This window comes from Vulpes vulpes, chromosome 9, assembly GCF_048418805.1.
Source record: "Vulpes vulpes isolate BD-2025 chromosome 9, VulVul3, whole genome shotgun sequence".
Classification (NCBI taxonomy): Eukaryota; Metazoa; Chordata; class Mammalia; order Carnivora; family Canidae; genus Vulpes; species Vulpes vulpes.
Window position 1 is genome coordinate 86014993 of NC_132788.1, and position 17042 is coordinate 86032034.

A 17042-nucleotide genomic window follows, 5' to 3' on the forward strand; every position below is an offset into this window, starting at 1 on the left:
TAGTTTATAACTATAAACTATTTTTAAAACCATAATCCAGAATTGATGGAGCCAAAAGAAGTTTAGACAGAGCACTGGATAAAAGAACACCTCCAACACCAGAGCCAGATTATCCTCCAACTGTAAGTTTATGTTGTCTCTTTGAAAAGAGACAACAGAGTCTTTTTTTATCCTTCTACACTTTTAATTTCTAATTATCTTAAGTTGATCTCCATATAGCTAGTATTTTTAAGAGAATAATACACATAATACATACATTTACATCACTTATTTTAAAATTTTTTCCTCCTTGATTTAATTATGTCTTATTTGTTTGCTTTTGACAGATGACCAGTGAAATTAAAAAGAAAGGAGTGAGTTCAATTTTTTTATATTTCTTGTTTTGAAAATGTTCAAAGAAATTATTACAAAGTAGTTCCTTCTAAGACAACCTGCTAATAAGACCCATTCTAGAAGAAGAAATTTAGAACTGAGATTTTCATTTTTATTAGCCAAAGGAATAAGCATTCCATGGATGACAATATGGGTTTTAAGAGTTATATTTTTGTTGCCATTTATTATCTGAAGATTAGTTGTAAAGGTTTTAGTTCTTATTCCAGAAACTGGAAAAATTTTTTTAAAGTTACAATTATAAAGGAAATGCATTTCCCTTTTCACTGTTCTAGTATTGATGTAATAATGATTACTTAATGAGAATCTATAGGGTGCTAGCCACATGCTAGATGCTTGATTTTTTAAAAATGGCGCTGACTGCATGGATGACAACGTGAGTCTGTGGTGTGATTGGTCGGAAGATGAGAGCACAACATTTATTGCACAGCAAAGCATAAGGAAACCTATGGAGCTGGCCCCACAAAACAGAAATTCACACAGTATGTTCCCAGACAGGAGTACTTTCCAAGTCTCTTCAACTTCCCTTTGGAGATAGAGGGCTCAGGACACATCCCTGTATTGAGGATCTGTGGGAGAATCTAATTTTAGCTACTCCAAGTTTCCTTCTCTTCTCTCTTCTCTTTTCTCCCTTCCCTTCTCTTCCCTTCCCTTCCCTTCTCTTCCCTTCCCTTCCCTTCTCCTTTCTTCCTTCCTTCCTTCCTTCCTTCCTTCCTTCCTTCCTTCCTTCCTCCTTTCCTTCTTTCCTCTCCTTCCTTTGCCTTCTACCGTCCCAACTTTTCTGAAGACTTTGGCTGTGTATATTTGCTCTTTACTAGATATAAGAACGAATACAAAACATTCATAAGTGTTTCTCATGAGACCAGGTGAATTGCAAGGCATTTTTGTGTGTATGTGCTTAGCATCCTCACTCACTCTTCATCCACAATTCTTGCCTACTAGTGTCTTACAATCTAAAATACGTAACCACGCATGAAACAGTCATTCACTCCTGAGCCCACTGCTTTTGGTAATCTGGCATGTAGGAACTCCACTTCTTCATCATTAACTCACCAGTGACCACTAATGCCAAATCCAAGGCATTTTTTTTAAATTTTTTATTTATTTATTTATGATAGTCACAGAGAGAGAGAGAGAGAGAGGCAGAGACATAGGCAGAGGGAGAAGCAGGCTCCATGCACCGGGAGCCCGACGTGGGATTCGATCCCGGGTCTCCAGGATCGCGCCCTGGGCCAAAGGCAGGCGCCAAACCACTGCGCCACCCAGGGATCCCTCCAAGGCATTTTTTAAAAAAGATTTTATTTATTTATTCATAGAGACACACAGAGAGAGGCAGAGACATAGGCAAAGGGAGAAGCAGGCTTCCTGCAGGGAGCCTGATGCTGGACTTGATCCTGGACCCTGAACCCTGGGATCACAGCTTGAGCCAAAGGCTCAACACTGAGCCACCCAGGTGCCCTTGGCCTGCTAGGTCAATGTGCAGTTTTGGTAGCTCTCACAAAATTTCTCTCCAAAAAGATAATGCCAATACGCATTCCTACTTGTAATATGTGGGAGTACTTCTTCCCCATAGTCTCACCATAGAATGTGGGGGTCATGTTTTTTACTTCTTCAGGTGACATATGGCATCTCAGAATAGTTTAAATATGCTTTTATTAATTATGAGTAGGATTAAATATTTATCATAGACTTAAGGACCATTTTTATAATATTTTTATTGCAAAATGTTGGTTCATATTTTCTGCCCATTTTTCTATTGGGTTTTGGTCTTATTTTCTCTTAAATTGGAATCTAGTAAAATACACACAACATTAAATTTACCATCTTAACCATTTTTAAGTGTACAGTGAAGTGGTGTTTCTTCATATAATTGTGTAATTAATCTCTAGAACTTTTCATCTTGCAAAACTGAAATTTTGCTCACTAAACAACTCTCCATTTCTCTCTTCCCTTAGTTCCTAGCAGCTACTATTCTATTATCTATTTCTATGAATTTGACTACACTTACTCAGAAGTGAAATCATATAATATTTGTTTTTTGTCATAGGCTTATCTCATTTCACATAAAGTCTCCAAATTTCATCTATCCTTTACATTTTCAAGCATTCTTTATACTTTGAGATACATGTTGCAAATTTTTCCTCCCAGATTGTCAGTTGTCTTTTGATTGTTTTTATTGAGTTGTTTTGCCATGCAAACATTTTAATTTTTTTAAAGATTTTATTTCCTTATTCATGAGAGACACACAGAGAGAGGCAGAGACATAGGCAGAGGGAGAACCAGGCTCCATGCAGGGAGCCCAATGCGGAACTCAATCCCAGGACTCTAGGATTACTCCCCGGGGTTAAGGCAGGTGCTAAACCGCTGAGCCACCCAGCGTTCTCCCACATTTTAATTTTTATGTAGTCAGTATTTGTCAGTCATTTTTTATTTTTTATAACTGGATCTTGAATCATAATTAGAAAGTTTTCCCCTACACTCAATTACAGCAGAATTTATCAATTTTTTGGTCTTTCATTATTTAATTTAAATTCTTCATCTACTTGGGGTTTACTTTTTTGTATGGTGGAAGGTATGGATTAATTTTTATCTTTTTCCAAATGGCTAACCAGTTGTCCCAGAACTATTTTTTAAAATCTTCATCTTTGCTTCACTGATTTGAGATGCTATACTTATATGCTAAAATTTCCTACATACTGGCTCTATTTCTGGACTTTCTTTTTTTCCCTGCTAGTCTGTCTACCCAGGCTCCTGTACGACACTGGTTTTTTTTTTTTTTTTTTAACGATTTATTTGTTTATTTATTCAGAGAGAGAGGCAGAGACACAGGCAGAAGGAGAAGCAGGCTCCATGCAGAGAGCCCAACGTGGGACTTGATCCCGGGTCTCTAGGATCACACCCCGGGCCATAGGCGGCGCTAAACCGCTGCGCCACCGGGGCTGCCCTACCACACTGTTTTAATTAGAGAGACCTTATAATATGTTTTAATGTTTCCTAGGGCTGGTCCTCCCTGGTAGACATTTTTTTCTCAGGGATTTCTTGGCTATTCTCACATGTTTATTTTTGTTTTTTGTTTTTTTTTTTTTAATTTTTATTTATTTATGATAGTCACACACAGAGAGAGAGAGAGGCACAGACACAGGCAGAGGAAGAAGCAGGCTCCATGCACCGGGAGCCCGACGTGGGATTCGATCCAGGGTCTCCCGGATCGCGCCCTCGGCCAAAGGCAGGCGCCAAACCGCTGCGCCACCCAGGGATCCCGTCACATGTTTATTTTTTACAGGATGTTTAAGTTAAACATGTTTAAGTTAAAGAATTTTTTAGCTATTCTCACATGTTTATTTTTATAGGATGTTTAAGTTAAACAAAGAATCTTTGTTTTGCCTTGAGAAAATGAAAAGTATACAAAGAACATTACTTTTGCCAATAACTCATCATAAATAAAGAAAAATGTAAATTGGTTTCTTTGAAAAGACAGAGCAAAATGTTTTTCCTGCCCAGACACCTGACCTCCAGTGAATTTATAGTAAATACATCAGGGCTCTAGATAGCATGATTTACTCTTCTAGGTATTAAAAGCTGAAGGATTGCATTTTGCATCTAGTTCATTCATGATTCTTCTACAAAGCCCCTTTTAAGAAGTATATGATATATCATCTGCTAGAAAGTCTTGTGTTCATTTTGGCTGCCACCACCTAGGGGCCCAGTGGGAAGAACCTCTAGACTTGTCACCCTGTCTTCACTTTCCTGGCAGGGCTCCCTTCTCCAGCTCTGACTGCTTTCATCCAGGATACAGAGCTCTTGTGATCACAGGTTATCCAGTGTAACAGTAAAATGAAACGCCGGGACATGAGCTGTATATTGTTGCTGTCCATCGAAAGTGGAGGTCTAGACTGCTTAGAGCCCTTTGCCCAACTAAAAGGTCCTAAAGAATCCCTTTCTCCTCTTCCAAATCCTGTTACTCTCTAGATTTCCCTATTTGAATCCTTGGAGGCTATGAACTTCTCTTTGGTCCCCCATCCCAGGCCCTCCATTCCCTTTAGTCCCCTTTCTTACTCTCTGGGAAACCAGGGTCCTTTTCTGCTTGCCTCCAGTGTGCCTACATCAATTTGTTTTTGTGATCGTCTCACACTATCCTGGAGGTGACCAATTGGTTCTTACTCAACTCAGTTGCCTCCCTCCAGATTAAATTAAATTAAATTCTAGTCAGTTCTGTTCTTGCCCCTCTCTGTTTCTCCTGGTTTCATTTAGCTGTTACCTTTCTGCTCTTTTCCATACTCTATAGTGTTTTCTCCTTTTTTTTTTTTAAACCATTTATCTGTTCTTCTTTCAAACCACATACATTTTACCCACAAGAAAGTCTTATTTTTTCTTGAATAAGAAATGATGAGACATTATTTATGTTTTGTTTTACAATAATGTATTCCTATTCAGAGAGTCCCAACAAGCTGGTATGGTAAATTCATAGTACACTCTTAAATATTAAAACCTAATTCAGGTTGCTTGAATGGCTCAGCAGTTGAGCGTCTACCTTCCACTCAGGTCATGATCCTGGGGTCCTGGGATTGAGTCCTGCATTGGGTTCCCCATGGGGAACCTGCTTCTCCCTCTGCCTATGTCTCTGCCTCTCTCTCTCTGTGTCTCTCATGAATAAATAAATAAAACCTTAAAAAAATATAAAGAAAACCTACTTAATTCATTTCTATTGCATATTTAAGATACTGATGAATCTGCATTTAGACATGTTTTAATACAGAAAACCTTAGACTCCAGCCCTGGTTTGAGTGAAGAGCTTGTGACAAGATTAGTTTTCTCAAGTATAAAATGCAGATTTGGGCTAGAAAGAACCACCCTGGTAATATTTTAAATTAGCTTGATTAAATATTCTAAAATACTTAATAATATTCACTCATAATTTATTGTTATTATTTCCTGTTATTCTTTGTTATTTCATCAATTGTGTACCTTTGTGCTTGGTAATTTCTGACTGTTTAACGGATTAATGCTAAATATTTCAATATTTGAATGGATAACACATGGGTACACCCAGCTTCCCTAGCCCACACTTCAGTCCCAATTTCCAATTCTCATTCATTCAATAAATATATATTAAGCACATTAAAAAAAAGTGGTTTCTTTTTAGGTCATACTTTGGGTAAAATGTTTTTATTCTGAAGACGTTATTTTTCAGAATTCTTCTATTCTGAAAAAAAATGTTGTCTTGACTAGACAGAGCTCAGGAGTTACACTGAAATACTACACCATTTAGAAGACTTAATTTTTTCTTATTATATTCCCAGTTCAACTATATTTATTTAAAGCAATGTGTAGAAAGCAGTCCTATAGTACCTATTCAGCAGGAATGGCTGGATCACATGTTAATGCTGATACCTGAGTCTTTAAAGGAAGGGAAAGAAAGAGAAGGACTCGTGGAAAGTCTCATAAATGAGGTGTCAAGAGACTTTGAAAAAAGCATGAAGAGGTATCTGGGTAAGTGGCATTTAACTCATGCCAAGCTTCTTTTACTTTTGTTTCCCATCCCTCCAATCAAAAGTAGAAATATGAATAATGAACATTTATGTATTTAGCTATATGTATTTCTTAGATATTTTTTAAAGTTTTTATTTTGAGGGGCACCTGGTTGGCTCAGTCACTAGAGCGTGCAACTCTTGATCCTGGGGTATAGGTTCAAACTTCACTTTGGGTGTAGAGATTACTTTAAAAAATGTAATCTACTTTTATTTTTATTTTTTAAAAGATTTTATTTATTCATGAGAGACACACAGAGAGAGATAGAGACACAGGCAGAGGGAGAAGCAGACTCCAGGCACGGAGCCCGATGTGGGATTGGATTCCGGAACCCCAGAATCACGCCCTGAGTTGAAGGCAGACGCTCAACCACTGAGCCACCCAAGCATCCCAAATGAAATCTACTTTTAAAAAAGATTCTATTTTGCGCTTATTATCTAGTCAAAATCTTTGTCATTCAAGGGAACTTCGTGTAATTTTTACGTGCCTTGTTAGCTAATAGCCTTTTGATTTTTTCTCTTTGTCTTTATGGCTGTAGTTATACTGCTTACAAAAATATTACCATATTTAGGGAGATTTATTAAGGACTTAACATTTGCAATTTTTATTGGAATAAGTTTTCTTAAGTGGTGTTTGAGTAGAGAGAATACAAAAAACTGAAAACTCAAAGCTTTTCTGTATCTGACTTCACACCCAAAGTAACATCAAAATAGTACCAAGAACTTAATTTTTTTCTTTTTAAAAATTTTTTTTTCAAATAAAGGAACTTTTTCTTCTACTCACTTTAATGCTCAATAAACCATGTTACCCAATATCAAAAGTTAGAAACTTTTGTTTTGATTAGGATTTGCAAGAGTTTTCAAGAAATATTAATACATATATGTATTTTAGTAAGGAGTGTTCTCGTGAAACCTCCAGTTAAATGGCTTGAAGATGAAGGAGGCCCTTTACCTGAATCCCCTACGTGAGTAAATTATTATGATGATTTAAAGATTTTTATTTATTTTATTTATCTTTATTTATCTTATTTATCTTTATTATAAAGATATGAATTTATTTAGAGCGTAAGAGTGTCAAGCAGGGGGAGGGGCAAAAGGAGGAAGAGAGAGAGAGAATCCCAAGCAGACTCTTCGTTGAGTGTGTGGGGCCCAATGTGGGAGTCATTCCCACAACCCTGTGATCATGACCTGAGCCTAATCAAGAGTTGGAGGCTCAACCAACTGAGACACTCAGGTGCCATAGTAAATTTAGAAACAGAATGGCATCTAGCTTTTGATAACAGATAGAAAATAAGCTGATCTTACATTTAAGTCTAGAATTGTGAAGCTCAAAGTATTTTGAATACATCTAAAAAATAGCACTACTATTTTTTTTCCCCTCGAAGGTATCCTTGCTCTGGACTTGTCTATTTGCTGTTTATACAATTAGGGGAACCTTTATGGATGTATAGGTCAACTTGACCTTAAGGAAGCTTTGGTATGTGGCAGACAGATTTCTTCATCTCTTTTCCCCAGGCCTAAGGTCTGGGTTTGTGGATCTCTACCCACAGTAACTGAGCCAGAGCACAGTGGAAGTCAGCAGGGCACCCCCACCTAGCCTATCATTCTGCCTTCCCCACAAGTGGTCTCTGGCCTTTCTGAAGAGAATGCAGTTTCAAGATCTTGATGCATTTTTATTACATGGACGTCTTCTAAAGCTCCCGTTGCAGACCATATTTTTCTCTTCTAAATCCCTATTCTTCTTGCTTTAATACTAATTCTATGTCATAACTATTATTTCCTAAAATTTAGAGTGTATTGTTTGAACCCTGTTTGATATGGTGTTTTGCTTTTCCAGAGGACTGGATTATTCTAATCCTTGGCATTCTAGCTATCTGCAGACAAGAAATCAAATATCAGCTAATTTGCACATTGTTCATCCAACTATGAAAATGTTACTGGACCTTGGCTATACGACGTTTGCCAATACAGTTTTGCTAGATTTAACAGGGATTAGGTAAAGTCTCATATTTATTAACTAACATTTAAGATTTGAATGTCTCCTGCTTGAGTCTTTATATTTTTACTGTGTGCGTTTTAAAACTAAGTTTTGGGAAAAAAACAACAACTAAGTCTTGGGAACTTTTCTTTAGATTAAAACTTTTTAAAATTAATCTTATTTTTTTAATTGTATTTATTTATTCATGAGAGACACACAGAGAGAGAAAGAGAGGCAGAGACACAGGCAGAGGGAGAAGCAGGCTCCATGCAGGGAGCCCGACGTAGGACTCGATCCCAGGTCTCCAGGATCAGGCCCTGGGCTGAAGGCAGCACTAAACCGCTGAGCCATCCGGGCTGCCCTTAATTTATCTTATTTTTAAACAACTGTGTATTAAAACCAATATTTATCATTTGCTTTAAATCATTTTAAATTTTCTCATAAATAGAGCTAAAGGGCCAATTGATTGTGAATCACTGAAAAATGATCTATCAATACAAGCTAGAAAGGCAGAAGAGAAGATAATGAATACATGGTATCCAAAGGTTATAAATCTTTTTACCAAGAAGGAAGCTCTAGAAACCATCAAACCTGAAAAGTTGGATGCATTTTATAACTGTGTTTCCACACTTATGTCAAATCAGGTAAATATATTTTATATATCTTAAATAATGTTAATAAAATTAGTTTATGATTTTATTTTATTATTTTTTAAGTTTTTATTTGAATTCCAGTTAGTTAATGTGCAATGCAATATTAGTTTCAGGTGAACAATATAGTGACTTATCACTTCCATACAACAGTCAGTACTCATCACAAGTGTATTCCTTGAACCCCATTACCTATTTAACCCATTCCTCCACCCTCACCCCCCCATAACCATCAGTTTGTTCTCTATAGTTTAGGGTCTGTTTCTTGGTTTGCCTCTCTCTCTTTTTTTCCTCCTTTGCTTGATTGTTTTGTTTCTCAAATTCCACATATGAGTGAAATAGTATGGTATCTCTGTTTCTCTGACTGACTTATTTCACTTGGCATTATACTCTCTAGCTCCATCCGTGTCATTGCAAATGGCAATATTTCATTCTTTTTTATGGCTGAGTAATATTCCATTTATGTAAATATACCACATATTCTTTATTCTTTTATCTATCTATGGACACGGGCTGCTTCCATAATTTGGCTATTGTAGACAATGCTGCTATAAGCATTGGGGTGCATGTATCCCTTTGAATTAGTACTTTTTATTCTTTGAGTAAATGCCTAGATGTGCAATCACTGGATTGCAGGGTAGTTCCATTTTTAACTTTTTGAGGAGCCCCCATACTGTTTTTCCATAGTGGCTGTACCAGTTTGCATTCCCAAAGACAGTGCAAAATTGTTCCCCTTTCTCCACACCCTCCCCAACAGCTATTGTTTCTTGTGTTGTTGATTTTAGCCATTCTGACAGGTGTGAGGGGATATCTCATTGTGGATTTGATTTGTATTTCCCTGATGATGAGTTATGTTGAGCATCTTTTCATGTGTCTGTTAGTCATTTGTATGTCTTCTTTGGAAAAATGTCTATATCTTCTGCCCATTTCTTAATTCGATTATTCATTTTGGAGTGCTGAGTATAAAACTGGTGTTTTAGTTTATTATTTTAAATAAAATTCTAATTAGATATAGTGGTAGGTAATTGTTTTGAAATAAGTTTAAAATATCTTTAGCATAATTGTGTTTAAATTAGTTTAGCATAAAATACTTCATTTCTGAAGCAATATAAAATAAAAAGAAAGTCTAGAAGTATGTGTCAATATTATAAGTGATTACTGGGCTCATGCATAAGGGCTATCAACTATCTATAGGTTTATTGGAGAATATTCACAAAGGACTATTTTAGTAAACATTTAAAAAAGATTTTTATTTATTTTATTCATGAGAGACAGAGAGAGGGAGAGACATAGGCAGAGGGAGAAGCAGGCTCCATACAAGGAACCCAATGTGGGACTTGATCCTGGGACTCCAGGATCATGCCCTAAGCTGAAGGCAGATGCTCAACTGCTGAGCCATCCAGGTGTCCCCCTAGTAAACATATTTGAACATATGAAATTCCAAGTCAGTTGATTCTCATTTTTTTCTCAATAAAATTTTGGTTTGAAATGGAATTGATCATCTTTAAAGAATATTAATTTATATTAATTATATATTTATAGGCTCCTCAAATTTTTACTATTGTAGAAATACAATTCTATAAAAATAGTTTTGAATAAAACCTTTCCCTTCTGGAAAATATCTCCTAAGATTCTATGAATTTTTCAATGTATCCTTAAAAGGACACATTTAATATCTAGTATATAATCCTGTAATTAATATATACATTATTTTCTTTTTACCTTTATCCTCTTAAGAGGACTATGATTATTTGATAAGAAGTAGAGATGAGGAATATTTTGAAGATGGTTTTAGATATATTTATTTGTTTGGCTAAATTTCCAATAGTTGGTTCTACATAGGAATGCATTATTCAGGGGCACCTGGGTGGCTCAGTTGGTTGGCATCCTACGCTTGGTTTCAGCTCAAGTCATGATCTCAGGGTTATGAGATAGAGCCCCCATTTGGGCTCTGTGCTCAGTGTAGAGTCTGCTTGAGATTCTCTCTCCCTTTGCGCCTCCCCACTCTCTCTAAAATAAATAAATAAATAAATAAATAAATAAATAAATAAATAAATAAATAAAAAAAATCTTTTTAAAAATAATGCATTATTCATACTTTGGCAATTTAGTGTGCACATTTCTAAGTCCAGTGGCTTCACACTCACCTAGTGATATGCTGGAAATCCAGCTTTGGGGATGAGGGAGAAAAGCCCTAATTTGTACTGTTTGCCAATTTTCTAGTGTAAATATTCTCACTGTGGCAATTTTCAGGCATCCAAGGGATTAATAACTGGCTCATAGAAGTCTTCAATATTTAACAGTTGACACTAGGAGATAGCTCTAGCATACCACCGTCCTTCACCTTATATGCCTGTCACCCCATATCACCCTCACCCTCAAGTGGCTGGCCTTTCCTCCCATTAGTATTTACCATGTTGTTTAATTTTCTGAAATGTTTTCTGTAACAGGGAAAGAATTACTAAAGAATGTGGAAGATTCTGAGTTGCCATATTAACCCTGTTGATATTTGGGAGGCCTGAATGGCTCAGTGGTTGAGAATCTGGCTTTGGCTCTGGTCATGATACCCGGGTCCTGGGATCAACTCCCGATAGGAGCCTGCTTCTCCCTCTGCCTATGTCTCTGCTTCTTTCTCTGTGTCTCTCATGAATAAACAAGTAAATAGTCTTAAAAAAGATTATTGATATTCTATAAAAAGTTAAAGTTTGCATATATTGTTCCATTTATTGTTTTAGACTACATTTAGTAGGAACATATTGTGCTGAAGATAATTTTGAGGGCTAAATGGAATGATAGAATGGCTTAGTTATAGGTAATAGCTCACTGATTTTGAACTAAAGGTTAAAAGGTTAAAGGTTGAATTTGTAAATTCTAAAGTAACAATTTATTACATCATGCAGCTAAAGGACTTCTTAAAGAGAACTGTAGAAGGATTTGTAAAACTCTTTGACCGAGAAGATCAGCAAGGGCTGCCAATATTTAAGATGGAACTGACATTTGATGATGATAAAATGGAATTTTATCCTACCTTTCAAGATTTGGAAGATGTTGTTTTGGGTTTGGTAGAGCGAATAACTGAAGCTCTGCAGGTATTCCACCAATCTTATCCACTGGGCTTCTTTATATGGATCTCTTTCAACATTTTAAACAGTTGAAACTATAAAGTGGACATAAAATGTCCATAACATAAAATGTTAAGTTAGAAAGTGCTTTCTCTTTGATAAAGTCCCTGGATAGAAATGATGTTTTCCTTTTTAGAACTTTTATTACAGTTAGGAATAGGTATTTATGGGCTCATTTCATCTTCCCTAGTTAGTTGTGAGCTTCTTAAGGATGAGATCCACATCATGCTTGTTTTTTCTACTTTCTAGTATAATCACTTAGACATTATAGTTATTCAATAAATACTTATTGAATGATAGAAAACTAACTCAAGTTTTTATACTAGACTACAAACTATACAATTTTATTTTATTTTATTTTTTGAGATTTATTTTTAAGTAATCCAATGTGGGGCTGGAACTCCCAACACCTGAGATCAAGAGTCACATGCTCTACCAACTGAGCCAGCCATGCACCCCAAACTATACAATTTTAAATCATTATTTTGAATCAAGTTGTCTTTTTTTGGTGGGGGGGGGCACTGAAATCTGAAATGAATGTTTAAAATTATAAGATCTATGTATAGACCAATTGCACAGATATTTATTTCATAAATTATCATTTTAATTTTTGTTAGAATGTCCAAACAGTTCCCTCTTGGCTATCAGGAGCTTCACCATCCGTAAATCTTGACACACAACTTCCTGAACGTGTGTTACAATGGGCTCTTACGACACTGAAGTTGGCAGTACATTATAACTTAGAAGGTGCAAGAAAACATTATGAGACATACGGTATATATCACAAATATAATATTACACCCTTTTATCATAAAAGAATACCGTTTTTATTTTTACTGGAAATTGGTCAAATATTTGATTGTCTGGGGCTGTCATGAAAAAGCAGAAAGAGCCAGAAGTGAGCATTGGCATGGCTTTTGGCAGAATCAAAGCATGAACCCAGGAAGTTTGAATTCTGTTGTCTAGTCCAAAGTGTAAATGTTAACAGGAGCAGAGTAATAAAGCCAAAAGGTAGAGAGAAGAGATGTTGGAATAAGGAGAAAGCTAAAACAAGTTTTAAATTAATATAGTTTTAAAGATAGTTTTGAAGAGACTGCAGCTCAGTTTTACAGTCTCTAAGTGTGTATGGGGTCAGGAGATAGTTATTTGACATTCTCTTAATCAAAACCTTCTATTAACTGGTTTGTCTGCACCTCCAAATTATTGTAAGGTCATTATATATACACTCTTGTCTTTATTTTAAAATGCCAATGTTCAACCTGGTTTGCTTGCTTAGGTCTATTTTATTCTTTTCCTAGTAGTGTATGTTAGTTCTCTATTAATAATATTTAATTGAATAGTCTACTCCGTTCCATGACCATATCAAAAAGTGCTTTATCTTTTTGAATGGGTCTTATTACTGAGATTTACATTAGATTATTAATTTTCAGTTGAAAAATACAATTGGCTTCTTGATGGGACCGCAGTTGAGCTGATAGAGACTTTTCAGGCAGAAGATCATACTTTTGATGAATACACAGATGTAAGTGGTAATTCTGTTCTACATTAATGCCTTTGACTTTCTTTTTTTAATTAGGGCTTTTTTTCCTGGAAGGTAAGTGCTTCAATTAAAGTTAATAGAATTTCTTATTCAGAATATCATTATAGTAAACTTACAGATTAACCAAATAATTTCTTTAGTCATTCATGTATTCATTCATTGCTTCAACAATTACATTCAGACACCTAACAAGATTTTGGTGGTGGAAAGATGAATAATACATACACATTGCCCTCAGGAGCTGATGTTTGGCCTGCAAGCCAGACAAATGAGTAACAATAATGACATATGGAGATAAGTACTGGAATGGAGGTGTAAACAAAGTATTGTGGAAGCACAGAAGTGGGAATGATTGCTTCTGCTTTGGAAGATTGGTGAAGAGTTCTTGAAGAAGTGAGAAGTGAGCGAGGCTTTGAAGTAGAAGTCTATAGTGGAGAAGACAGGGACTGTAACATGAACAAAGACCAAAAGGGCTTAGGGGTGTTCAGAGACTATCAAATGAACCCAAAAGCTGAATACTAGGTAACAGGGATGCAGTACATAGCAGATTTAGAATATGAAGGTAGACATGTGGGATAATTTTAGAGTATCTTTGCTCAAGAGTTTGTACTTTGTTTTGAAGGTTTTTAGCTATGCAAGTGATATACTTGGATCTGAATTGTAAATGCTTTTTTAAAAAATTTTAAGCTTATAGGAAGATTTTTCAATCTTGCCTCGGAAATAATGCTTTTGCCTCAGTGGGTTCATTACCCTATGGTGCGTTTGGATTGTGAAGATTTGAAGACAGGCCTAACAAACAAAGCAAAAAACTTTGCAAATATATTACTAAACAACATAGCTTCAAAACATAGAAAAGAAAATGAATGGTAAGTAGAAGTAATTGCTAAACTCAGAATTATAGAGTAAAAAGAAATATTTTGCTAATAATAATTCTTGGTTGAAGTAAGAGGAATGCGTGGCTGGCTCATTTGGAAAGAGCCTTGACTCTTCATGTCGGGATCATGAATTTGAGCTCCACGTTGGATGTTGAGATTAATTACTTAAATAAAATACATAAGCTTTAAATTAAAAAAAGATTAAAATATAAGTGTTTACAACTTTCTCTTCATAGTTGCCTCTTAAGGAATATCCTTTGTAGTCCCAATGGTCTGGTTTTTATGTGTTTGTTTGATACAGTTTGAGAGTTGTTTTGAGGCAACCCAGGATTTTTTTTTTAAAAAGAAATTGAAATAAAACAGTGTTTGGATACAGGTTGCATGAAAATGGAGAGATTAGACTTTCAATGATATTGGAAACATCTGGTATTGTTCCTGACCCCAGTATTTACTTGTGTCACCTGCTTATTTTCGTTATCTGTAAAATAGAGACAGCAGTACCTACTTTGCAGAGTGGCTGTAAAATTAGATTCACAAACCAGTGTCCTGTTGTCTGAATATGTCATGCAGATATTTTTATTTGTCTCATGCTGTATTTTATTTTGTTTAAGTACATTTTTTTTTTTTTGGTTTAAGTACATTTTGAATTGACTATCAACATTTCAAAATTAGGAGATTTTACACATAACATACACACACACACACACACACACACTCTCTCTCTCTCTCTCTCTCTCCAGATCTCCTACTTTTCTTGAAAAAGTGGGAAGACTGTACCACGTTGGGCCTTCAGTGGTAAATGGAGCTGAGAAGCAGTTTTCGTTTTACACAGGGAATATGTCCTTTCATTTGTTCACCCACTGCTCATGCAATTCATCATCCAACTCATTTAACTTATTTGTTATCTGTCTGGGCCCCAAGGAATCTTAGCTTGTAAACTTTGTAAAGATTAAAACTAATATATATATAAAGCACCAGCACAGTGCTGGGAATATGGTACTCAATCAATGTTAGCTAGTGTGTTTATTTTCCCAGAAGCAATGTGAGAAAATCATGTGCTTTGGAATCAGAAAGACTTGGATTTGAATACTGACTCTTCAATGAACTAGTTCTATGACTCTAGGCAAATCACTTAATTTCTTTGAGCCTCACCTGCTGTGTCAGGTGTGAAAAATAATACCTTCCTTGTAGGACTAGTGTCAGATTACAGATAACATTTGTAAAGTATCTGGCACCATACTTGGCATAGAATAAGTGCCCAATTAAGGGAGCTATCATATCAATAAATATTTTTAAATGAACAGAAAATACATGACTGTCAAAAAGTCAAGTATTATCAGGCATACTTTGTACAAAAATATACTACTACACAAAAAGATATCAAAGATGGCATGGCATTCATTTCTAACAATCTCATTGAATAAGAGCAATGACGATGCCATAATCAAAAAATGATTTATGTTTAACATGACAGTTTTTTGTTATTTATTTTTTGCAGTATACATGACTTTTCTGGAAAATTCTATTACTTCCAACAAAATAACTCTTACTATAAACCCATGACATAAGAGCAGCTGAAAAGTTATCTAGTTCATTCTTTGTTTTCTATTTAAATTCCACACTTGACCTAGATAACACCAAAAGGAGGAAATGTGTGCCACTAAGTAAAGTAAAAGTTATTAAATAAATGAATAATAATCATTAAAGAGCAATTTGATTGCTCACAATTTGGTTTAACATCTGCTTGGGCCACCTTGCTCTCAATCATTTTGTTTGCCTCCTTGTCTTTTGCTGTAATGTCTTTCCCAAGGGACTTAGATTCTGCTCTAGCAAGAATAAGTGTCTCCACAGGATCACCTGTCTTTTTGTCATTATCCACTTTAATGAATTCCTCCTAAATTTTTGATAATCAAGAATAAACAATCAAGCTCTATGTGATCTCAGTTTTGCTTACCTCTCCAGCCTCATTTTATGTCCCCTTCTTTGTATTCATATTGGCCTGCTTGCCATTCTAAGTATGCTCTATATCACACTGCTTAACTGGGTAGTTCAAGAGTTAAAGAGATTTGTAGAAAAAATTTTTTTAGTACGTCTTAATTTCCACATGAAAATGTTACCTCAATTTTGTAGATTTTGTAGATATAAGATGTATGCTGAGTTATAACAGATAAATTGTCCTTAAATGTTTTAAGACTAGTGTCTTAATATTTTAAGGATATCACAGTTCATATTTTACAATAATCATAATATAACACACACGTATTGAGTATGATATAGCATTAATTACCATAGCCATAGTAAAGCAGAGTATTATGTCAGTATTTGCAGTGATTTTGAAGCAATTAAGGAGCATGCATTAAAAGTCCCTGGAACAACAGAAGAGATGATGGATCTGATAGCTTATGTAGAGAAATCCCGGACTATAGGGATTCAAGAGTTGGCTTTACGGATCAAGGTAAGAATCTTTTAATTTGTATGTTTTAAATTAGTTTCTTTTTATTGTGAAATATGATAAACATATTGAAAATATGTAAAACATAGTTAAACTGAGTTATAAAGTACCCACCTGGGCAGCCTGTATGGCTCAGTGGTTTAGCGCTGTCATCTGCCCAGGGTGTGATCCTGGAGACCCCAGATAGAGTCCCGGATCAGGCTCCCTGCATGGAGCCTGCTTCCTCTTCCTGTGTCTCTGCCTGTGTGTGTGTGTGTGTGTCTCAAGAATAAATAAAAATCTTAAAAAAAAAAAAAGTACCCACCTATAATGCCATGACTAAGTTAAGAAATAGGATATTGCCTGGACCTCTGAAGCCCTCTGTGAGTGACTTTCTGATCATAACTGCTTCTCTCCCTCTCTGCCCTAGAAGTTTCCCTTGGTTTCCACAGTAATCACACTTTTTTATTCTTTTGTGCCACCAACTATGTGTGCATCCTCAAACAACATGAGCTTAAAATTTTTTCT

The 17042-nt window shown here is 35.6% G+C and overlaps 1 protein-coding gene across 1 annotated transcript in view; it reads left to right on the forward strand.

Moving 5' to 3' along the window:
• DNAH12 (dynein axonemal heavy chain 12) overlaps positions 1 to 17042 on the forward strand; it is a 214828-nt gene that overhangs the window by 8197 nt on the left and 189589 nt on the right. Inside the window, exons 3-13 of the mRNA XM_025984090.2 lie at positions 41 to 122; positions 327 to 353; positions 5691 to 5880; positions 6811 to 6883; positions 7756 to 7914; positions 8345 to 8540; positions 11447 to 11635; positions 12286 to 12442; positions 13099 to 13190; positions 13896 to 14074; positions 16403 to 16538. Coding sequence (XP_025839875.2) covers positions 41 to 122; positions 327 to 353; positions 5691 to 5880; positions 6811 to 6883; positions 7756 to 7914; positions 8345 to 8540; positions 11447 to 11635; positions 12286 to 12442; positions 13099 to 13190; positions 13896 to 14074; positions 16403 to 16538 — 1480 coding nt within the window. The remainder of the gene's footprint in view (positions 1 to 40; positions 123 to 326; positions 354 to 5690; positions 5881 to 6810; positions 6884 to 7755; positions 7915 to 8344; positions 8541 to 11446; positions 11636 to 12285; positions 12443 to 13098; positions 13191 to 13895; positions 14075 to 16402; positions 16539 to 17042) is intronic.